Genomic DNA, 25,333 nt, shown 5'->3' on the forward strand with positions numbered 1-25,333 from the left:
AATGGTATCAACTTGAAATGGCAATGTGACATATAAAATAACAGTGCATCTTAAATTTGGTGGCATCAGACTCATTAAAATACAGTAATATTTTGCCAGAAGAACCTTCCCAGACTCATCCTACAATAAAAAATGCTAAAATAATTAAAGCCACTTAATAAAAATGTTACTTTAAGAGAGCAGAACCTAAGAAAAGATTCTTAGACAAGGTCAGTTTGAATAATCTCACTGCCCTCAAATGCGTGATGTCTTTTCCAAGACTGTATTTTCCCTTCGTAACTTGCAAATCTTAAAGAAAATATATAGGTAAGCAAACTGTAAGTATTAAGTATTCATTTCAATTTTTTTCATTTAACACACTGATTTGATATATCTCAATTTTGGGAATTTGTGAATAAACAAAATCCTGCTTTCAAAATTTACCCTGAGATAAAGGCTGGACCATGATGCAGGCAGCCCCCAATTTCTTAATTTTTAATATGCTTTGACATTGAAACCTGTGCTGTCCAATATAGTAGTCATTAGTCATGTATGGCTAGTCTGAACTAAAATGAGCTGTAAGTGTATAATACACACTGGATTTTGAAGACTTGGTAAAAAACAAAATGTAAAATATCTTAGTAATAATTTCTTATGACTGTATATTAGGACGACAATATTTTGGATATATTAAGTTAAATAAAATATAATTAATCAATCTCACTTGTTTTTCCTTTTTTGATGTGGCTACTAGAAAATTTTCAACTACTTATATGGCTTGTATATGTGACTAACATATTTTTATTGGACAACCATGATTTAAACCTTTCATGTTTATTTATTTATCCACGTAACCCAACCAACCAACGAAATATTTATGAACATCTATGATTTACCAAGTACTATTCAAGGCACTGGGGATACAATGCCGAGGATAAACAGGCATGGTTCTTAACTTTGCAGAACTCACGCTAACCAAATCAATCACACAAGAAATGTAAAACTTCAACTGTAAAAGCCATAAATAGAAAGGTACATTATGTTGAAAAGCCTATATTAAAAGTAATCTAATCAGGGGCACCTGGGTGGCTCAGTCAGTTGAGCATCCGACTTCAGCTCAGGTCATGATCTTGTGGTTTGTGGGTTCCAGCCCCGCGTCGGGCTCTGTGCTGACAGCTCAGAGCCTGAAGCCTGCTTCCGATTCTGTTTCTCCCCTCTCTCTGCCTCTCCCATGCTCATGCTCTGTCTCTCTCTGTCTCTCAATAATAAATAAATGTTAAAAAAATTTTTTTAGGGGCGCCTGGGTGGCGCAGTCGGTTAAGCGTCCGACTTCAGCCAGGTCACGATCTCACAGTCCGTGAGTTCGAGCCCCGCGTCGGGCTCTGGGTTGATGGCTCAGAGCCTGGAGCCTGTTTCCGATCTTGTCTCCCTCTCTCTCTGCCCCTCCCCTGTTCATGCTCTGTCTCTCTCTGTCCCAAAAATAAATAAACGTTGAAAAAAAAAAATTTAAAAAAAAAAAAAATAAAAAAAAAAAAATTTTTTTTAAAAAGTAATCTAATCAGGTAGGCCAAGGTTTCCAAGAAAGTAATGGAATGGACAAAGGAAGAAAGAAAGAACATTCCAGACAGCAAGAAAAGCACATATAAATATTTATGGGCAGGAAAGAGTAGGCTTAGATAAGACACTAAAAGTGTAGCATGACTGGAGGGAGTCTGGTAAGAAACGAAGTTTAAGAAAAAGGTAGACCATGCAAAACCTCAAAACCCAAGATAGCCTGAAGCCCAGCAGAGAAAGGATAGTGTAATGCATTTTCTTTTCTTCCCTGGGCCTGAAATACTTCATTTCACTTTAGAAATTTAGATACTGGGGCGCCTGGGTGGCTCAGTCGGTTAAGCGTCCAACTTTGGCTCAGGTCATTATCTCGCAGTCAGGCTCTGTGCTGACAGCACAGAACCTGGAGCCTGCTTCAAGTTTTGTGTCTTCCTCTCTCTCTGCCCTTCCCCTGCTCACACACTGCCTCTCTCTCTCTCAAAAATAAACATTAAAAAAAATTAGAAATTTAGGTACTAATTCTTTCAGTGGGCTAACATTCAACTCCTGATTTTTGGCTAGGTCATGATCTCATGGTTCATGGGATCAAGCCCTGCATCAGGCTCTGTGCTGACAGTGCGAAGCCTGCTTGGAATTCTCTCTCTCTCTCTCTCTCTCTCTCTCTCTCTTTTTTCTCTCTCTCAGAATAAATAAAAACTTAAAAAAATATGTATATAAAGATTTGCTATAGGTCAACTGACAGGTTTTCACACAGGTACTGTGCTAGGTACTGGGAAAAACCACCCAGTAAGGAACTTTTATTCAAATAATTTGATAGTAGAACCATGAAGATGCATTTACATAATGATAACATTACTGGAATGTTACAAAACTTTGCCAGAAGTTATTTGATTGTAATAATTTTTTTGTTAAAAAAATTTTTTTTATCTTTATTTTTGAGAATGAGAGAGACAGACAGAGTGTGAGCTGGGGAGGGGTAGAGAGAGAGGGAGACACAGAATCTGAAGCAGTTCCCAGCTCTGAGCTGTCAGCACAGAGCCCAAGGTGGGGCTCAAACTCACAAACCATGAAATCACGACCTGAGCCGAAGTCACACACTTAACTGACTGAGACACCAAGGCGCCCCTGATTATAATTACTTTATGATCAAGGCATATCTTAATGACCTTAACTTGGCTTCTAAAACTAATTCTTTCCAAGCCTTCTAAGTATCAAAAACAATTCAGTAATTTGAAAATATTCATGTCTTTCAAAAAAATTTCACTTTTACATAAAACTTACAAATATAACTGGAATCTGTTTCAACAAGCCTTCTAGATGCACAATGACGTTTGGGAACCAATGGGCTAATGGAAATCCTTGTACTATGAAATAGAAGTGGTCAATTACCATTCTTCTTGAAATAAAAACCGAAGGCACAAACCAAGAAAAAAGCACGTATATGAAAAGGCTAAATATATGTTAATCTTTAGTTAGGTTATAAGGAGATTATTATGATGACTAAAGGAGGTAACATGTAAAACACCTAGCATAATGCTTAGCACATAACAGCTGCTTAGTCCATGTTTTATTTTGTTTTTAAGTCTATATATTTATTTTGAGACAGAGAGAGAGAATGGGGAAGGGGCAGAGAGAGGTGGGGAGAGAAATCCCAAGCAGGCTCTGGAGCTTCACTACTGGATAATCCAGTGCAGAACTTGACGCGGGGGCTTGATCTCATGAAGTGCGAGATCATGACCTGAGCTGAAATCGAGTCAGACACTTAACTAACTGAACCACCCAGGCGCACCAGAGTCTATGTTTTCTTTTTACAAAATCTTACAGTTAAGTAAAAAAGAAGAGCAATGGTTTGTTGAAAAGTTGTGGCTTAGGTTGGGCCCAGAGAAAAAACAGGCTTTTGATAGTGGAGGAGGGAAAAAGACATTTTAGATCATGGAAAATTCAATGAACAATGCTAGCAGAAAATGTCAAGATGCCATTTGGACCAGCAGTCAGATTGACATATGGTAGATGTTCATCTGTTCAACTCATAACTAGTCCGTTTCTGAGACAATTACCTGACTTAACAATTTACCAAAGTCTGAACCTTTCACATCCATTGTCCATTCAGATTGCTAGCACCAATAGCACAACTAATAGGAATTCTTCTGCCTTTATGTATAATGACTCCATTCAATTAAATGTTAGATCAAGGGGCACCTGGGTGGCTCAGTGGGTTGGGCAGCCGACTTCGGCTCAGGTCATGATCTCGAGGTCGGTGAATTCGAGCCCCGCGTCAGGCTCTGGGCTGACAGCTCAGAGCCTGGAGCCTGTTTCGGATTCTGTGTCTCCCTCTCTCTGACCCTCCCCCATTCATGCTCTGTCTCTCTCTATCTCAAAAATAAATAAACGTTAAAAAAAATTTTTTTTAAATAAAAAAAAAATGTCAGATCAAATATCAAAGTCCAGAGAACAAGCTGTTAAGAGAAATGAGATATCCATTCTTTACTTGAGCACAGCTATTTTTTAAGTGTGGCTCTCAAACTTCCGTATATATCAGAATCATTGAGACAGAATACCAAACCTCATAGCCAGAGTTCCTGATTCATTAGATCGGAGGTTGGGCCTGGGAGTCTACACTTCTGTCAAGTTCACAGTTGGTTTTGATGCTACTGGCCTGGAGATCATACTTTGAGAACAATGTTCTGTGCCCTATCTTCCTTTTTATTTATTACTTCCTTGTTTTCATGGAGCACATTTTCCAAAAGAAAGCTTTGTAGTAGTATGTGCATTTGTAAGTTTACTTTTTATTATGGGAATTTCCAAACCTATGCAAAAATAAAGAATAGGATAATAAAGCCCACACACCACTATTCAGCTTTAACAATTAACATTTCTGGCCCTTCTTATTTCATCTATACCCTCCACCAATTCAAGCCTTTCCAGATGAGTTATTTTGAAGTAAATTCTAAACTTATCATTTCATCTGTAGATATGTGAGCATGTATCTCTAAAATAAGACATTTTAAATGCTGCAACAAGTAAATGTTTTGAGACATTTCAAAATGTTTTTATCTGCCCTTTTGGCATTTGTTTAATGGTCTGGCTGGATAAAGTTCAGTGTTGAAAATAATTCTTCAGAAGAATGAAGGCATGGCACATTGCATTCTAGCTTTCAGTGTTGTTTTTGAGAAGTCCACAGTCATTTTGAATCCTTATCCTTTGTTGTGACCTGTTTTTCCCCTCTGGAAGCATCCAGGATCTTCGTTCTTCCCCGTGATCTGACTCACTACAATGACATGTCCTTAATAATGGGTCCTTTTTCATCTATTATGCTGGCCTTTCAATGTGTAAACTCACGTCCTTTGACCCGTTCAATGTGTAAACTCACGTCCTTTACTTCTATGGATTTTTCTTGTTTTCTTTTATTTATTTATTTTTATTTTTTTTAATGTTTATTTATTTTTGAGAGAGAAAGAGAGAAAGAGAGACAGAGCATGAGCGGGGGAGGGGCAGACAGAGTGGGAGACACAGAATCGGAAGCAGGCTCCAGGCTCCGAGCTGTCAGCACAGAGCCCGACGCGGGACTCGAACTCACGAAGTGTGAGACCATGACCTGAGCCAAAGTCGGACACTCAAATGACTGAGCCACCCAGGCGCCCCTCTTGTATTCTTTTATTGATGTTTCCTTTCTTCTCTGTTCTCTCTTCCTGAAGTTTCTACTCTTCAAATGTTAAAACTCTTGGATCATTCCTTCAATTTTATCTTTTCTCCTATTCACTATCTTTATCTTCTGGATTTTCTGGGAAATGTTTAAAATTCTATCTTCTAACCCTTCTGATTTTTTTAAATCATTGCTACCACATTTATAATTTACAATAGCTCCGTTTTATTCTTTTTCTTTTTTATAGTGTACATTTTTGTTTCATGATTCCAAATGCTCTCATCTCTGAGAATACAGAGAAAACAAACTTTCTTCTTTATTTTTGTGGAATATTAGAACAGTTTGTTACCTAGTCTTGTATTTACTCTCTTGATCTCTTTCATACTGGAAACTTCATATGCCTGGTGATCTTAACCGTTCATTTTTAAGAGTTGGGGATCTACAAAGCTGACTGGAATCTGTAAAGTTATGCATGGTTAGTTTATCAAAGATGAGCTTCACTGCTGGATAATCCAGTTAGGCTACTTTGTTGGGGAAGTTCTGATGTTATCTTTAGGTCTTTCCTCTTGGGCTGGTCAGATTCTCTAGGAGTCCCCAGCAATTTACTGCCCTCAATATCTGTCACCTAGTGTATGGGTAGCCAAGTGGGGAATGGGGTAAAGTTAAGGTCTCAGCACCCACTTTGCACATTTCCCTTAATCACCTCTATTTAGTATCATTCCTTGATTTCAATAGTTTCTATTGCCTATTTCCCCACTCTTCAGCCTAGAGAGCACTATTTTTTTCTCTCTATAGAATAAACCTCTCCTCTTTGTCAGGTTGGTACAGGGATAAGTCAATCACCCAACTGCACAGTTGGGAGAGAAAAATCTGGGGATACGAGTGTTTCTTAAACTGATAATCAATGTATCCTCTGTATTTTTTTTTTTTAATCAAATTCCATCTCCGAATTCTTGTTTCAAGAGGTATCTGGTACTGCTAAAGTATTACATTATTGTGATGTAAATCTAGTTCCTAACTTTTTCAAATGATAACTTAGGATTTGGATTTCTAGGATCTACTAATTTACTGTGCAGTCCATCAGTTTTTCAGCTTCTAAAATGCTCTCTTCTATTGTCTCCTCTCCTGTTCTCCCTTTTCAGGTTAAAGATTTTTTAATTCATTTACTATGGGCAAGGAAATAAAGTGGAGGTGATGAATTTCCTAATTTTTAATTTTTTTAAATGTTTTATTTATTTTTGAGACAGAGAGACAGACCATGAGCAGAGGAGGGGCAGAGAGAGAGGGAGACACAGAATCCGAAGCAGGCTCCAGGCTCTTAGCCATCAGCCCAGAGCCCGACGTGGGGCTCGAACTCACAAACCGTGAGATCATGACCTGAGCCGAAGTTGGACACCCAACCAACTGAGCCACCCAGGAAGCCCTGAATTTCCTAATTTTTAAAAAGCCAAATGCAACTCCTTGACATCTTTCATAACAGGAGAAAACTTCACTTCATGAAACTGGGTTTATGTGTAAGTTTCGGAAATCATTACCCAACCCTGTCCCTTGCTCTCAATACATTATCATTTCAGAGACCACCTTAATTTCTGGATGAGCTTCAACTCATCACAGCCTCTTGGGTCTCTTGGTTCCTTACGATCAATTTGTAAGTGACTTTTTCTTTTTTAAGTGATTAAGTATATTTTTAAAAGAAATAATTGTTGCAGAATATATATTCTGTAATGTGGTGACCAAGAGAACATCTCATTCTTTATCAGCCATGGTCTTCTTCCTTCAGTGAAGAAACAACAAAAGTCAAGCCTACACAGTACTCACTCCCAAGAAGCAGCTCAATGGCAGTACCAGTGAATTCACTACATGATGAGGTGTAAGCAGGTAATTTGAAAACTAAAGCTTTCTCAATTTAAAAAAAAAAATTTTTTTTTAAATGTTTATTTATTTTTGAGACAGAGAGAGACAGAGCATGAATGGGGGAGGGGCAGAGAGAGAGGGAGACACAGAATCAGAAGCAGGCTCCAGGCTCTGAGCCATCAGCCCAGAGCCCGACACGGGGCTCAAACTCACAAACCGTGAGATCGTGACCTGAGCTTAAGTCGGACGCTCAACCGACTGAGCCACCCAGGCACCCCTAAAGCTTTCTCAATTTAATTAAACAACAGTGCACCCCTGTACACCCAAACTAAAAAATAAAAATAAAAAAAAAAAGAGAAATATCACCTCTGTACAAATAATGTATTTAATATCTAATAATAGGGCCAGCATCTTTGTAAATTATACTGGGAAATAGATAGCCTTCAAGGGCTCCTAAGAAATCAAAGCAAAAAGTCAGCAAAATAGGGGCGCCTGGGTGGCTCAGTTGGTTAAGTGTCCGACTTCGGCTCAGGTCATGATCTCATGGTTTGTGAGTTTGAGTCCCGTACCAGGCTCTGTGCTGACGGTGCAGAGCCTAGAACCCATTCGAGTTCTGTGTCTCCCTCTTTCTCTGCCCCTCTCCTGTTCACTCTCAGTCTCTCTCTCTCTCAAATATAAATAAATATTAAAAAAAAAAAGTCAGCAAAATATACATTCAAACATGATTATTTTAGAAATAGAGCAAGAGGGAGAGCAGGGGAGAAGGGCAGAGGGAGACAGAGACAATCTTGAGCAGGCTCTACACTCAGCACAGAGCGCAATGTGGGGATCAATCCCATGATCCTGGGATCGTGACCTGAGATGAAATCAAGAGCTGGACGCTTGGGGCACCTGGGTGGCTCACTCAGTTAAGCATCTGATTTTGGCTCAGGTCACAATCTCATGGTTTATGAGTTTGAACCCCACATTGGGTTCTGTGCTGACAGCTCAGAACCTGGAACCTATTTCAGATTCTGTGTCTCCCTCTCTCTCTGCCCATTTCCTGGTTGCATTCTGCCTCTCTCTCTAAAAAGTAAACAATAAACATCAAAAAAATATATAAGAATTGGATGCTGAAGTGACTGAGTCACCCAGGCGTCCTACATTTAAATATATTTTAAATGTGATTTATTTTCTGATGATAGTGACAAAAATCAGTCTGTTAGGCTAGGAGAAGATATTTGCCAAATAGATGTCTGAAAAAAAAAACCTATGTCTGATAAAAGTTATGGTATTTGGTAAACTTAAAGAACTTTCAAAACTTAATATTAAGAAGACAAACAGAGGGCACCTGGGTGGTTCAGTCAGTTAACTGTCTCACTCTTGATTTCAGCTCAGGTCATGATTTCATGGTTCATGAGTTTGAGTCCCATGTGGGGGTCTGCACTGATAGTGTGGAGCCTGCTTGGGATTCTCTCTCTCTCCCTTTCTTTCTGCCCCTCCCCCACTCATTCTCTCTCTCCCTCTCTAAATAAATAAATAAACAAGTAATTGAAAAGGAGACAAACAGAAACAAAAGACTGAACGTGCATATCACCAAAGAGATACAAGTAACAAGCAGATGAAAAGATGTAAAACATCAGTTATTATGAAAATGCAAGTTGAAACCACAATGAGATATCACTACATAGCTACTAGAATGGTTAAAATAAAAAAACAAAAAGTAAAAAATAAGTGCCAACAAAAATGTTCAGCAACTGGAATTCACATGCATTCTGGGTAGGAATATAAAATGGTACTGCCACTTTGAAAAACAGTTTGGCAGTTTCTTTTAGAGTTAAACATACACTTAACCATATGACCCAGCAATCCCATTCTCAGTTTTCTACCCAAGAGAAATAAAAGCAAATATTTACACAAACAGCTGCATAGTGAATAGTGAATATTTACAGCAGCCTGCTTATAGCAGTCCAAATCTGGATACAAACACATATCCCTCAGTGGTGAATGGATAATTAACTGTGTGCATCTACATAGTGGAATAGTACTCAATAATACAAAGCAACAAGTTAGGGATACATGCAACAGCATGGATGACTCTCAATAGCATTATGGTAAAAAAAACAAACACCAAAAGCTTTATACTTACTGTATGATCCCATTTATATAATATTCCGGGAAAGGCCAAACTACAAGAGCAGTGATTTCCAGAGGGTGGGGATGGGGAGTCTATGGACTACAAAGGGGTAGGAGAGAACTTTCTGAGGTGATGGAAACTGTCTATATCCTGATTGTAATAGTGATTACATGACTGTATACATTGATGAAAGCTATAACTGTATACGTAAAAGGGGTGAATTTTACTGGATGCAAATTATACCTCAATAAATCTGAGTGGTTTTTTTTGTTTGTTTGTTTTTTTAAATTTTTTTTCAACATTTATTTATTTTTGGGACAGAGAGAGAGCATGAACGGGGAAGGGGCAGAGAGAGAGGGAGACACAGAATCAGAAACAGGCTCCAGGCTCCGAGCCATCAGCCCAGAGCCTGACGCGGGACTCGAACTCACGGGCCGCGAGATCGTGACCTGGCTGAAGTAGGACGCTTAACCGACTGCGCCACCCAGGCGCCCCAATAAATCTGAGTTTTAAGAAGGCATGACAAGACTTAAAAAAAAATAATCAATAGAACAAGGGGAAAAAAGTCTGTCAGGAACATGCAGAAAGCATATAAAAACTTAACATGTTTATATATATGTATTATAGAAAGACAGAAATTAAGAGACAGAGAAAGAAAGAGCCAGTAGGTGGAAGAAAAGTGGTCATAGGAAATGCATGAGAATATGTTGAAATAGGAGGTGAAACATATCTTGACTCAAATAAGTCACCTGCATCTTTTTCTCCCTTAATAAAGGCTTTGCCAGATTCTCCTTTTCCGTATTTTTTTTTTTTAACTGCAGACTTTCTTTTAAATATAAGTATCTCACAAAGTAAACTTAAAGAAATCTGGGTGCCTTCTTTATGCCAAGACTGGACAATCACCTTTATGTTATTTTGTTTAATACACATAATCATCCCATAGTTAGATCTTATCCCCCTTCATCTTTAATCAGGTAAGGAAGGTCAAACTCAGAGCAATTCAGTAACCTACCCGAAGGTAACTTTGGTGGTAAGAAGAGCCAAATGTAAACCCTGGTGTGACTTCAGAGACCATGAATGGTATGTTAAGCATTTTGGAAATTAAGATATAATGCTAAATAGGCACCTGCGTGGCTCAGTTGGCTAAGCGTCTGACTTTGGCTCAGGTCATGATCTCGCAGTTTGTGAGTTCAAGCCCCATGTCAAGCTCTGTGCTGCCAGGTCGGAGCCTGGAGCCTGCTTTATCTGTCTCTCTCTCTCTCTCTGCTCCTCTCCAGCTTGCGCTCTGTCTCTCTCAAAAATAAAATAAACATTAAAAATAAAAAGATATAATGGTAAATAAAAATACTAAATAAAAACTGGTGTATGTGAAGCTTAAAAGACCTTCAGGAAAATTAGGAAAACAAGCCCCTTGCTGTTTTAAGCACGGAAATCTAGAAAATTTTGTATATTTCTTGCTTTATGGAAACCTCAAGGCTAAAATACAGACTATATTTATTATAGAGATTTAAGAGAAGGCATTAATACTAAGTCACAAATTTAAAGAGCTACTTTATAAATATTTAACAGGCATGTTCCTGCAAGTCTTACACAAAATAAAATGCATCACATATACATTTTTTCCTATGTCATGACATGTGATACAATAACACCAGATGGGAATCAGGAGACTTGTGTTACAGTCTTAATTCAGATTATTTTGTATTATGGGTTGAATTGTGTGCTTGAAATGTATGCTGAGGCCTGCATACCTTAGAAATTAACTTTACTCAGAAACAGGGTAGCAGAGATGTAATTAGTTAGGATGATGTCACACTGGAGTAGACTAGGCCCCTAATTCATTATGACTGGTGTCCTTATAAAAAGGGGAAATTTGGACACGAATAAGCCCACAGAGAGAACACTATGTGAACATAAAAGCAAACATGGGAGAACTGCATCTACAAGAAACAGAATGCCAGATAGCCAACAAACAAACAAAAGCAACAGAAGGAACCCACCCTGATAACACCTTGATCCACCTTCTAGTCTCCAGAACTGTCAAACAATAAATCTGTTGTTTAAGCCACACAGTTTGTGGTTACTCTGTTATGGTAACCCTAGCAAACAAATTACATTCTGTAATTATATAATTCTGAGCAAATTATTTTGACATTTTGGGGCCTACATTTCAATAGATATACTTTTTTATATTTTTCTTACAAAAACCTTTTACCATTTTAAATATTTCCTATTACATTTGAATTATTTGAGTTACATTATACGAGTTACACTCGTTATCTAAAGATAGAAGATAGTATTTCCAAATGAACTGAATAGCTTATTATTATCTTATATTATTATCTTATATCTTATTATTATCTTAATAATCTAAGATTCTAATTTCTTTTAGAAATTCAGACGTGAGTGTTCTTAGAATAAGAATTATCAACTAATATCTTATCCCATGCTTATACTTGTGTACACCCTCCTCTTTCCACCAGTTCAATGTAGCAAAATTACACAGTTGATAAAAGGCCAACTTCTTAATTTCTCACTAATCTGGAGTTCCTTGTATAATGAATGATTGTTTATGGCACTACTCATCTTTGGTGATATCTAATTTGCTGAACATTATTCTGTATCATAATTTCTTATTTTATAATTTTTGGGGAGTCTGGGTGGCTCAGTCAGTTAAGTGTCCAACTCTTGATGCTGGCTCAGGTTGCAATCTTGCTGTCATGAGATCGAGGCCCGTACTGGGCTCTGCGTGGAGCATGGAGCCTGCTTGGGATTCTCTTTCTTCCTCTTTCTCTGCCCCTCCTCCATTGGTACATGCATATTCTCTTTCTCTCTCTCAAAATAAATAAATAAGTAAACACTAAAAAAAATTTTTTAGATCTAATTACTCTTTAACACTTAAAAATTTTGTTTAGTTTTATAGTTTTCTTCAATTTTGAACACTTCCTTCCCTTGCTTTTACATCTCTATTAGCTTCTTTAATTCTGCCAGAATCTTTCAACTTCTCCAACCGTATGTACCTAAGAACTATTTGGCTTTAATTTTTAAAAATCTAACCATACACATTTTCACTATCTTTCAGTTTTCCTTCTGAAAATATTAAACCATAAAATTGGTGGATAAACTTACGTATAACCAAACTCTAAGAGTAATAGGAATTTCATTCATTTGGTAATTAAAGAAGTTCTACAAAGTTTCAGGTACACAAAGGCAAATACCTAAGGTGAGACCTGGGACTACAGACCCTAGGCAAACCAATTCTAAAGACATTACTATTTCTGTTATACCAAATATCTCTACCTACCTAATTCCCAAAATATCTTATCTCAGTAAATACAAACAAACCACTTCTTTTATCTTCATGAAAGGATCATGAATTGTTGGTTGACAAACTATTAGTATTATAATTTTAAACATGGTACAAAGAGAAGGAATACACAAATCAAGTGAACAGAAGAGAGTGTAGAAACAAGTGCAAATACACATGGGAATTTATAGTGAAGGTGACATTTCAATCCAGTGGAGAAAAGGTGAATTATTCAATTAATGGCATTAGAATACATAGTCATTTGAAGAAAAATAAAAAAGCTAAATTCCCCTATCACTCTTTAGGCTTAAAATAACTCCTACAGGGGGCGCCTGGGTGGCGCAGTCGGTTAAGCATCCGACTTCAGCCAGGTCACGATCTCGTGGTCCGTGAGTTCGAGCCCCGCATCAGGCTCTGGGCTGATGGCTCAGAGCCTGGAGCCTGTTTCCGATTCTGTGCCTCCCTCTCTCTCTGCCCCTCCCCCGTTCATGCTCTGTCTCTCTCTGTCCCAAAAATAATAAATAAACGTTGAAAAAAAAAAAAAAACTCCCACAGGAATAAAACTCAAATATAAATTTTACATGAAAATATAATTACATATTATATTGTATATAGTCTCTGAAGTAGGAAATACCTATCTAAACATAACTAAATGCAGAAGCCATAAGGAAAGGTCAGTAAGAGTATGTAAAAAATTATAATTTCTGTAAGGCTATAGAAGACTATAAAACAAGGTAAGAATAAACAAATGACAAATTGGGGAAAATATTTGCAACAAATATGATAAATGGCCAATTATCATGTTATCAAGACCTTCTATAAATCAATAAGGAAAAAAAGAGAACAAGAGATGAATAAATGATTGGAAGAGGAAAAAGAAATATAAATGAGCTATAAACATACAAAGTACTCAATCTCATAAATAGAAAATGCAATTTAAAATATTAAGGTACTATTTTTATCTAGTAGATTGACAAATATTTTAACATTTGCCAAAACCTAACTTCCTCAATACTTCAGGGTATGGGGAAATAGAGACACTCATACATTATTGGTAAGAGTGAAAAGTGGTACTCTTTTGAAAGAGCCATTTGACAGTAACTATAAAGAAATTTTAAAATAAGTTTGTTCCTACAATAGTCATTCAGTAAAAAATCAGATATGTTCTACATGTCCAAAAAAAGGGAGGAGGCATATAAACAAGATATGGTACATCCATACAATTCAACAGAATGTAGTAAACACGTCCAAGTCATACTAAAAGAAAATAAGGTAAAGAACAAGAGATTTAGTATGATACTATTTGTGTAAATAAAAATGAAGGACATAAACATACAAACGCTTGTATGGGCATACAAATTATTGGAAGAAAACACCAGAAATTTAACTTTATTCCTTGAGTGCAGGACTAAGAGCAAAGAGAAACATTCACTTTTTCATGCCACAGATTACATCTTTTTATCAGGAGTGTTTTATTTAAAAACAGAACTTTAAAAATAAAGAACAGTTTAAATATTCCATAAACATTGTTTTTGATTGAAGAAATACAATTAACATATATTGAACACCTACCATGGCTAGTTTTGTAGCACAGACTGGATCTTAAGCAAATAAATTATAAATAAACTATTATAATTCTGAAATTCAACTTTATCTTTCTATAATCATTTACTCTACATACAGATAGTTCATTTTTCATAAAGTGAAAAAAGTATTGCTTTTCTTCTTACCCACTGCTTTCAATCCCTTCACATTAATTTTTTCCAAGTAACAAATTCTCCCAGGAATTATTTTGTTCCTTGAAAGTATTTCACTCAATTCATTATCACAAAGCTAAAAAACATGATTAAAATAATTAAGAATGACTTAATTGTTAAACTAAAATAAGAGCGAATTTAACAATAAATTAGGTTCTATCAGAAAAGGTGGGCTCAGATAGTAGGTTCACCAGTAAGTAGTATGTTAAGGTTACAGCAAAGTCACGATTCAAGTCCAGATTTCTCCACATATGAATACTGTCTATTTTATAAGATGCCATGTGAGCAAATTCAACACTGCCATTTATTTTTTGTCTTCAGAGGTGAAGTGATATATATCATAGCCCATATTTAAGAAAAGCAAAGGATACCTATTTAACAGAGATAATTAGTATTACATTTTTGTTATTTAACTCAAGTACATGTTCTATTTGTAAACTTCATTGTCAGAAACTCATAGAATTCAGTTGTATTTTATAACTTCCTTGATATATGGAACAGTGAACCTGTGAACCCACAGTCAAGGAAAAGACTGAAAGTTGAAGGAGTTCAGGAATATAAATGCTTGTGTTTCTCCTTACCACTTGTTTCACGGTCTCTAAGACTACCACTCAGAATTTGCTGCCTCATTCATCTTTTTAACCTTCCCTACCACTATTTAGCTTAGTGAACACCACTAGATTCCTTCCTCATCTCTTTCAAATTGTTTCATTTTCCCACCCATTTCTTTGACCCTATACCACAAAGAAAGATCTGTAGGCAAATATAGGTATAACAAAAACAACAACAAAACTACAAAGAACAGGTTTTTTTTTTTTCTGAGATGCAATGTAATTATTTACTAAAATTTTTTTTCCTTCAATAAGCCACACACTGTTACCATAGTTCATAACTCAAAACTATATTTAACTCTACAGAAACAAGCATAGTACTCTAGGAATACTACTATTTAGTAAACAATAAAGTTTCATTCCTCCCCATTTTCACATCAACCAACAGCTTATTTTCAAAGTGTAGTAGCTAATAAGCATCTGACAAGATACAAAAGAAGGAAGGATAGGAAGACTGGAGGAAGGACATTTCAAGATTGTAAAACACGTTTCTATCCACTGTTCTGTCCTCTAGCATATACAATAATCTATCTCAAGGGAAATAAAACCCCAAAATACAAAACTAGAAACAACTTCAAAATACACCATAATGTACAACATACAAGTCAAAATAAATACTGAGCTTTTATATGTTCAAAATATTTCTTTAAAATTGTCCCTAAAAATGGAGAGTAGTAGTTTCATTCTTAATTCTTACAAACAATTCCTCTATAGGTTTTTCCCACTCAACACTAAACTTTGTTTTCAAACTTTGAACATATATGAGGGGCAGAATGTACCAAAAAAACCCAGAAAAAAACTGTAGGATTTCCCTTAAATGTGTAACATATACATACCTGAGTCAGATTTAGAAATCGACACAGATTCAAAGTATACTTTTTATTTTTACAAGCAATATAAATTTTATCATAATGTGAATTATCTTTGAAAGTATCAGTATAATCTATCATTAAGTTTTAACATACCCATTTCTAGATTTTAAGACAACAGTTCCCTTAACTGACCTCCATTTAACAGACCTGTTTTAGCCAACACTTTTTTTTTACTTTTATTAAATAATGGCATACTGACTACTCTCAACTTGTAGGCTATTTTTAATATATTTAGGCACTTCTGATCTCACAGGTTGAGTTATGTTTAACAAATCAGTTGGTTGTTCCCAAACCTGTTTATGCCAGTTTACTTGTGATCCTTGCATAACTTAATTAATATTTGGTAAGTCTATGGAATACAAGTGCAAAGAGGGTTGTTTCTATGTAAACTAAGTTGAATGCAAACTAAGTAGAATGACTCAATAAAGGTGAGTCATTCTTTAAAAAGGTATTGAATTAGACAAAGGTGAGACATCTGTAAAATATTAAGGAAAACATAAAGTCAGAAGATCCTATACTTAGGTCTTTCAAAACTATCTTTAAGCATTTATCTCACTTTAGAGAAATCAAAACTGGAAATTGCAAATCATGCATTATGGATATATTTACAAGCACTTCTCTCAATTTCACATTTGAAGAGATGGTGTTAGCATTACATCAAAAAGCTGGCAAATGAATATAAATTTGCATATTTTAAGTTAAAATTTTAAAATGTTAAGATACATTTTTTTTTAGTTTTCTGCTTTACCTTTTTCAATAACCTACCATGTAATTGTCATTATCTCATCAGATATGAAGTCTTCAAATGTTTTTTTTTCTGCATCCCTTGTTTAAGGGCTTGCTGTAACAACTAGATATATAGTACCCGTCTTTATAAAGTAAAAGTATCTAGTAATAAACACTGTAAAATAACTTTATGGAAAGAAGTATTAGACTTTGTGCTCCACAGAGGCAAAGATCTTTACTTGTTTTGTTCACAGATATATCCCTAGGACCTAAACAAGTTCCTAGTGTATAGCTGATGCTCAATAAATACTTGTTGAATGAAGGATAGGAACTTACTGTGATGACAGCCTTGCTAAGACAGATGGATCCTCTGCAGCCGTACTCTGTCTCATCTTCAGATTTGTAGTAACTCAGAGTATTATTTTTCAAAACTACCCAACGATCCTGCCACCCATGAATGTAGTTTGTCCACTAGAGGTAAGGGGATGGGGTGCGAGGGAAAAGAAAAACAAAATATAAAAGTCAGTATTTTAGAAATCCAAACTTTCTGAAACAATCAATCTAATTTAAAACCAAAATGTGAAAAGCTCTAACTTACTTATAAACAAAATGATTATGGGGCACCTGGGTGGCTCAGTCAGTTAAGTGTCAGACCTCAGCTCAGGTCATGACCTCCGATCCATGAGTTCAAGCCCCGTGTTGGGTTCTCTGCAGAGCCTGCTTGGGATTCTCTCTCTCTCTCTCTCTCTCTCTCCTCTTTCTGCCCCTTCCCCACTCACGTGCTCTCTTTCTCAACTAAACTTTAAAAAAATTGCCAAAAGACGAACTGGCACTTCATAAAACAGGCTATTCTGTGCTGACAGCTCAGAGCCTAAAGCCTGTTTCAGATTCTGTGTGTGTGTGTGTGTGTGTGTGTGTCTCCCCCTCTTATGCTCTGTCTCTCAAAAATAATAAACATTTAAAAAAATGATTGTAGAAAGTGAAAAGTTGAGATTTTCTAGATATGATTTTCAGTAATTTTTACAAAATTACAAATAAATATTGTATTCTCTTCCATTTAATATTTGAGGAATAAAACTGTTTCAGTTAAAAATTCTGCTCTTCATTTGTGTGCTTCATCCTCCCCTCCTCAGCAACTTCATGAGACTTGGATTGTTTTGTCCCTGCCATAATTAACATATTCAACATAAAAGTCTGGTTATGTAGCCTCTCATTCTCTTACACCAAGTACTGCATGAAGCTTTGTAAATCAACAGAAGTATGAAGCTAATCATGGCCAAATTCTACTTTGGTTGTAAGTTACTAATATATGAACATATATGATATTTATGACCACATCGAAGTAAAAATACAAGATCATTAATCTTTAAAAGTCTGTATCAACTCTACTGTTTCCCCCACAGAACTCAATGCTACATATTTAAAAGTTATTCATTTTCCAAGTTTCTCTGAATATCTACTTTTTAAATTCAAGAGTAATAATATATTGTGTATTAAAAAAACTAGTTTTCAAAAACATACTTGGATTATCAGTTTCTGGTACCTACAAATGGTTTCTGTGTTGCTAAAGTCTTGATGCACAGTACAGATCACAATCAATAATCTTGCAAAGGCGGAAATGTAACCTCTATGGGAATTCTTGATTTTGCATATTTTAATGCTCTGGGGGTTTTATGTATGTAAAGACAATTCCAAAAACTATCTAATTCCAAAACTATCTGCCAAAAACTAATTCAAAATGGATTGTTAAAAATATATTGCATTGGCTCAGGCTCTTTACCCATTGAGAAATCTTTACTTTTCTATTTCCTACTCAGTATGTTTGAGACATTTCAGCTCTTAAATCTTCTAAGGTTCATCATTACAACCCCTCCCTAAGATTTTATCTATGTTGGCAATTTAATACATTCTCTCCTCTGAGCTCTCTAATCACCATTTCCTTATTTCTAATTCCCTGTGACTTACCATTAAATTACACAATGAGTTGAAATAATGATGGTTACATGTAAAATTGAATTCATCTCCTCTTATAAGGTGCATTTTCCTCCTTATGTTTCTATTTCCTTGGCTATACTGGTATTTGTGCAGCCTGATTCATATTCAAACCTGGCTCAGTGCTCCTGTACTATGTGGACAGAACAGAATATACAAAATCAGATAGATTCTATTAGTTGTGTGATGAGTTTTGACAAGTTATTTAACTTCTCTGTGCTTTAGTTCCTTTCCCTATTATTTGAATGGCTGAAAAAAATCATGAATGCCTCCACTACAGTTTTAACAGATACTGTTCCTTGTCAATGTCTATAGCCTGTCATCAACTCCTATTCATCTTTCCTTCATATAAAACCCTTACATTTGGCTCTTCTCTATTTTCAATTAATACAATGATTATCAGGTTACTAGGCTCTTGGGAAGGCTTAAGAACCTTACCTCTAATATCTTCTGCATTTTATTTCATAACTTACATAATTTTACTTATTAAGCACATAGGCTTACTTATCTCACATATTAATCTCAATGAACCTCTAGCTCCAAAACTTATGTGGACAACTCCCCATTGTCTGTAATACAAATTATTTAGACTGGCATACCTTAACGCTGCCTCATTCCACTTACTGCCCCTCAGAGGGCTGGTAACTGTGTGACTGTGGTCAAATTGCTTACTGTTTCTTTGTCAAACTTTAGCTCTTAAAGTTGTCAACATAAACAAGAATAGAGTTAGAATACTGCCAGGCACAAAGTACTTTCTCAGTTGGAGACAGAGTTATGCAGAGCTAATGAAGCTTAAGCTTCAGTGCAGTTCACTAAAACAGACCTCTTCCAGAGTGACAGAATGGGCCCCAGCAATTGTGTACCATAATTTTATACTTTTTTATAGAGGACCCATTAAATTACATAAGCTTCAGGCCCCTTTACTCAGTAAATGTTAGCTCCTACTATCACAACTAGAAGGTAGAGTTTTGGTTTCTCATAACATCTCCTCACTCTTCCCCAACTAACAAAGACAAAGCAATATGCTAGACACAGCAGAAGAATCAAAGATTTCTGTTGCCAAGAGTTCAGCAAGCACAATTTCAAGAGGAAAAAAAATCATTTACAGTAAGAGTCAGAACAAGTTACAAATAAAATACCTATGGGAACCCAAGGTAAGGAGATCTGAAATGGTTGGCAAAATAAAGAAAGGCTTCATGGTAAAAATAGTTTTTGAGATAAACTCTAAAGGTGGATAGAATTTCAGCCAACAGTTTGGTATGTGGGGAAATAGAAGATAAGGTAAACCTTGAAGGATTGAGAGAATTCATAATAAGTTAGATGAGATTTATTTTATCCAGGCTTAGTTGCTCTCAATTCCCACTAAGGCATGAATCTTTTCTCATCAATGATCCACCTTGATATTGTTATAACCACCTAGAATTATTGTCTATCCAGTATTTTTGGAACCTATGTGCTTAAGAAGTGATTCTACAGAAAATATGCTTCATAGGTATTTCCATGTATTTTAAATTACCATATACAAAATAAAACTTTGGACTAGTATATATCTTTTCTTAAAATTTTTTAAAATATGTATTTATTTTTGAGAGACACAGAGAGACAGAGCATGAGTGGGGGAAGAGCAGAGAGAGAGGGTGACACAGAATCTGAAGCAGGCTCCAGGCTCTGAGCTGTCAGCACAGAGCCTGACATGGGGCTTAAACCCACAGACTGTGAGATCATGACCTAAGCCCAAGTCAGACACTAAACTGACTGAGCCACTCAGGCACCCCAGGACCGGTATATTGCTTTAAAAAAAATTTTTTTTACATTTATTTATTTCTTTTTGAGAGACAGAGAGAGAGCACGAGTGGGGGAGGGGCAGAGAGAGAGAGAGAAAGACACAGAATTTGAAGAGGCTCCAGGCTCTGAGCTGTCAGCACAGAGCCTGACGCGGGGCTCGAACTCACAAACCACGAGATCATGACCTGAGCAGATGTTGGACGCTCAAATGACGGAGCCACCCAGGCGCCCCAGGACTGGTATATTTCTAATATAAGTTTATCCCCTCTGTCCATTCCAAATCCACTCAATTTTGGAAGGGAAGAAACAATACAAATTAGAGACTTACCTACATTATTCAGTTGAAGGAAAAGAACAGTTGCTGAATTCTATCTAACGCTTGTGTAAATTACCAAGTGAATACAAACGGATCAAAATATAGAAGTACTTTACATTTTAAAACATGTATTCAATATAAAATACTCCTGATTAAAAAGCTTCCAGAAATCATTTTATACAACCATATACTAAATTTCAGGGAAATTTCCTTCATAGCTGTTAACAAAAATACCAAAAACTATATTCCTGCTAATTCTACATATACAGCAATACCAAAGTTATTTACGTACCAGAGAAGTGATAAAAAAAATACATTTGTCCATATTTAAGTATCAGAGAGATACTCTTCCATTTTTTGTCATAAGGTATGTGTACTATACTGCTCTGTATATAGTGAATACTCAGAGTACTGGGGACTCTTTTCACCAGTCACTACTCCCGCCCCCCCAAAATAGTGGTATCAAATAGGTCAAAATTCAGCCTCTTTTATAAAATACCACTACTAGAGTACTAATTTGGAAGTCTGCTTCTCATTTAATGGGAAAAGTGATGAATCTACCAGAATTGAGAAGCAAATTCCTTCTGAAATTCCACCTGAAAATGTGTATCTACTACACAATGTGTTCGAGAGATTCCTAAATTACGAGATACATTTAATCTAAAGAAACCCTAGGGAGGTTCACTTTAATGAAAGCCTTTCACTGAAATTCCAATGATCACATATCAACACACATCATGATTTTTCTATGTAAATAAAAGTTAACACTTGGCAAGTCTTAGTTCTGACAGACTCCTGTCTTACCTAAGGCCTTTCTCATCAGCCTTCTAAAGACAACAGAAAAACCTAATATGAAACAAGTCCACAGAAATGTCCAAATGCTTAGCCAAAGTATGTATACTGGAAGCAGCATGGTTTCTTAATAGCCAGTAGGCTGCACATGATCTTGTATCTTATGACCAGCTTGCTGAGGGACTGGCCATTTCTAAAACTTTAACAGGAAGAGAGAAGGAAGTAATAAAGGCAATATGCATCTTATTAAGCAAAACTTTGAACGAATAAACAAGCAAACACCCATATATTACCAAAAGAAAAAAATCAAACATCTCAAAAAGGGCCTGATCGAATTTAATTAACTGGCCTTACAGTCCTACAACTATATGCTTTGCTAAAATTTTGAAAGACGGTATTTAAAATTTTCAGGAAAGATAAGATGTGTTTTCCTTACTCTGGCCCTTTGACTGCAATAATATTTTATTATTAACAGTGTTCTTCCTGGACTAAATAAAGGTTGGCCTCTATTCTGACTTGTTCCAAGTTACTTGGACTAGTTCTTGTACCTATCACGTGCCGAGTCGACAGCTCTTTTCTGAACTGGGGAATAGGATGAGGGGAAAAGTACAAAAGTCACCTTCCCTGAGATCTCTCACTGTATCTAACTTGGCATAGTTTACCGCCTCAGTTTTCCGCACCATATCCAGTTGCTCCGGCAACTGTCTACACAGCCGCGTTCAGCGAATCCTCCAACCCTGCTCTCCATCTCCGAACTAACCTCGTTTGCGAGGTCCGATCTGCACTGCTCCCAAACCCAGGCATTCGAACACTGCTGTTGCCCAACCCGGGCTCCTATGGCCAGGACAGATGCCGCTCTGAGTCCCAAGTCACGATACGCATGCCGCTCCCAAACTGAATTCGGGGCTGGGACGCGTTTTCTCCGGTCTTTGGCCACCGCCGCCGAGCCCCAGGGCAGGAGAGCAGGACAGTCCCCTTCTCCCTCCCACCCCCACCCTCACCCCGGCCCGGGCACTCCTGCAGCAGTACTCAGCCCCGCACCCAGGCACATTCCGCAGCCCCCGCCCCGGGACAGTCCACCACTCCCGCCCAACCCCACCCCATCCCCTCAGCGGCTTGCCTCACAGCAGGTGAAGTCTGAGCAGGAGGCCCTCGGACGCGCGGGCTGCTCACCTTGCTGAGGACTCCGCAGCGCTCCACAGGCGGCCCGGACTCCGTCTCTGGATCCTCCTCCGAGCCCGACGAGTTCCAGCTCTGGTTATCCGACATGGAGGCGCGACAGCCGAGCGGGAGACCGGCCCCCGCTCCCTGAGCTGCGCCGGAGGAGGCGCCCAGTAGCCGGGGTGAAGGGTCGGGAGATGGCGAAGGGAAGAGTGCCCGCTCCGGCGCCGGGGGGAGCTGGAGGAAGCACGAAGTCCGGCCGCTGCGCCGCCGCCGCCGCGCCTGACACCGAGCGGACCGGGGAAGGAGGACAAGCGGCGAAGGAAGCCTGCCCTTCCAGCCGTCAGCAGCCGCCGTCGCCGTGACCCCTGCGCTGCGCCCGGCGCCACCACCCGAACTCAGCCCCCTCAATGCCAATCTCGTAGAAGGAAAAGGAAAGAAGGGGAAAGAAAATCCAGTTGCAGAGACACGGGTCCACTCACACCTCCGCTACCGCCGCCATCTTCCTGCCTGGCCCACTATTTACCCTCCCCTCCCCTTTCCCCTCCCCTTCGTCCTCCCATTCTCCCCCTGCTCCCCGCCCCGTCCCCCTCCCAACGTCTGACGAATCACGCCGAGGGCTGGAGGTCCCCTCCCGCACCCTACCTCCGGTTCTCCCGGGTGACGCCGGGTAGAAAGGTGGGAGGAGCGGAGAAAGGAGAAGGGGTGGGGTCTCCGTTCTGTTGCATTCTGGGAAAGACGCTGCTCCTTGGGCCGTTCAGTCGCCTGGGAGTTGTAGTCACGATCCTGAGGTAACGGGTGAGTGCTCCGCGCCAGGAAGGCTCGTATCCTTAGGGACCGGTGGAGTGGTGGGAGGGCTTCGTTTGACAGTTGTGTGACCCACCTCCTCGGCCACGATTCTATCTCTGCCTAGAGTGTTTATGACGAGCCTGCTGAGCTTGCGGGCCCGGACGTGAGATAACTCTCCGCTGAGGATGCCGGGCCTGCCTTCCATGGCGGTTTCCTGGAAGCCGGGGAGTATCGAGCCGCTTTCCTGGGTGGGGATGTACGGGGCTCTTCTGCTTCAACCACGGGCCAGGGGTTTGCGACCTTTCTAGTGAGAAGGAGGTTTCATTCTGCCAACCCCACCCCCCTGCAAATTTTGACGGTCTTTCATCTCGCTCTTGAGAAGTTAAACTTAGCGCTTGACGTTTCCCGCCTTTGAAGGAAGAATTTTCAGTCACTTCTAACGTGAGCAAGTACTTCGCATTATTAGATTTACAGAGTGTCCTTTTTGTGGAAAGTAAGTTGAGGGTATCAAAGAATAAATGACGTTTGTGGAATTTTAAAAGTAAAATGAGAATGTGAAATGATAGCCTGGAGTTTAAGTTTTAAGTATCTTCCTGAGAGCTAGGTTAACCATCTCTACGGACCTATCTCTGAGACGTAGGGAAGGTTGTAGAGTAGAAGCTTTACGAGAAAAACCAAAATGCAGTAGTCTTATTGAATAATAAGAGATTAGACAAAATAGGACTAGAATTGAAGGGGTGCCTGGGTGGCTCAGTCTGTTGAGTGTCCGCCTCCTGCTTTTGGCTCAGGTGCTGATTGATCCCAGGCTTATGGGATCCAGCCACCCACCCCTCCTCCCCGGTTGGGCTGGTACTGAGGGTGGAGCCTACTCAAGATTCATTCTCTCCCTCTCTCTCTCCCTCTCTCCCTCTCCCCCCCCCCGCCCCTTTCCTCTGTTCACGCGTTCTCTCTCTAAAATTTAAAAAAAAATTTTTTTTTTCCTAAGGCTAGAATTAGGAAGACCAAAAGAAGATATAATAGATCTTGATCTATTTTTACATAAATTATAAGGATAATTTTTATTGTGAGATCTTTAATTTTGTAGCTTCAGTTCTTTACGTCTTGTCAATTTCCTAATGATTGCCAACAACAAAATTCGTTACTAAACCTTAGAGTACCTGCGCACTGCAGGGACTGAGGATGGGAGTGAAATTTTGAGTCTAGGGGAGAAGGCACAGTGGTCAGAAATAACTCTGGTAAGATAGAGGCCAACTAACTGTGATCTTTGGGAAAAACCAGAATGATAGGAATTGTCTGAGAAGGACCTGTGGTAACTTTTCATTTGCCTGATGCTTATAGACGCCGAGTCTGTTGTAAATAAATAGGTTACAGATTGTTTTTCCATTGTAAAATCAAGTAATCATTATTAACAGCCATTCAGATGAATAAAACCTTGAGATAACGCTTTAGAAAATACTTTGACAACCTGTTAATTAACACAAAATCCCAAGGTTGTCATTCAAAAGAGAAAAAATCCATGTAGCATATTTTCCTCTATTGAATTACTAAATTATGTCTTTAGAATTTTGAATACTGCAGCAATTAAGTTTTTTTTTCTCTTTTGATTACCTAATACATATGGTTAGATGTAATATTTGATTCTTTAAAGCTCTAGGTTTTATTTTCATTTTGTTTATTTTTATTTTAGAGAGAGGGAGGGCGAGCTAGGGGGGAAGTGGGGAAGAGAGAGAGAGAGAAAGAGAGAGAGAGAGAGAGAGAGAGAGAGGGAGGGAGGGAATCCCAAGCAGGCTCCACACTCAGTGCTCAGCCGGACCCCACAGCCTTGGGATCATGACCTGAGCTGAAATTAAGAATCGGTTGCTCTACCAACTGAGCCACCCAGAGGCCCCTTAAGCTCTGAGTTTTAAAAGGACATTAGTCTTAAGGGAATGATTGTGAATTTGAGAAATCTACTTCATAATGCAACTTAGAATCATGAGAGCATAGAATATGTTTATATTGAAATTGAACTTTTTATCATATTTTAGCATTGCTAAGTTTTGTGTGGTTGCAACCATAATCACTTACATCTCTGAGGTTCCC

General features: G+C 38.2%; 2 protein-coding genes across 8 annotated transcripts in view; one reads left to right on the forward strand and one right to left on the reverse strand.

The window, feature by feature from the left end:
* The window catches only part of CERT1 (ceramide transporter 1), a 105,053-nt gene extending 81,835 nt beyond the window's left edge, over nt 1-23,218 (reverse strand). For both annotated transcript variants that reach the window (XM_043592244.1, XM_043592237.1), the window contains exons 1-3: nt 23,108-23,218; nt 22,475-22,880; nt 16,753-16,887 (exon numbers count right to left, since the gene is read on the reverse strand). In XM_043592244.1, the coding sequence (XP_043448179.1) occupies nt 16,753-16,887; nt 22,475-22,880; nt 23,108-23,190 (624 nt within the window). In that variant the 5' untranslated portion in view covers nt 23,191-23,218. The remainder of the gene's footprint in view (nt 1-16,752; nt 16,888-22,474; nt 22,881-23,107) is intronic.
* The window catches only part of POLK (DNA polymerase kappa), a 74,302-nt gene continuing 72,111 nt past the window's right edge, over nt 23,143-25,333 (forward strand). For 3 of the 6 annotated variants that reach the window (XM_043592154.1, XM_043592186.1, XM_043592203.1), the window contains exon 1: nt 23,149-23,260. The gene's annotated coding sequence lies outside the window, so the exon portion shown is untranslated. Of the gene's footprint in view, nt 23,261-23,332; nt 23,693-25,333 lie in introns of those variants that run through there. The other 3 variants (XM_043592218.1, XM_043592210.1, XM_043592167.1) reach the window with 2 other exon arrangements.

The sequence above is a fragment of the Prionailurus bengalensis genome, chromosome A1 (assembly GCF_016509475.1).
Source record: "Prionailurus bengalensis isolate Pbe53 chromosome A1, Fcat_Pben_1.1_paternal_pri, whole genome shotgun sequence".
NCBI lineage: Eukaryota > Metazoa > Chordata > Mammalia > Carnivora > Felidae > Prionailurus > Prionailurus bengalensis.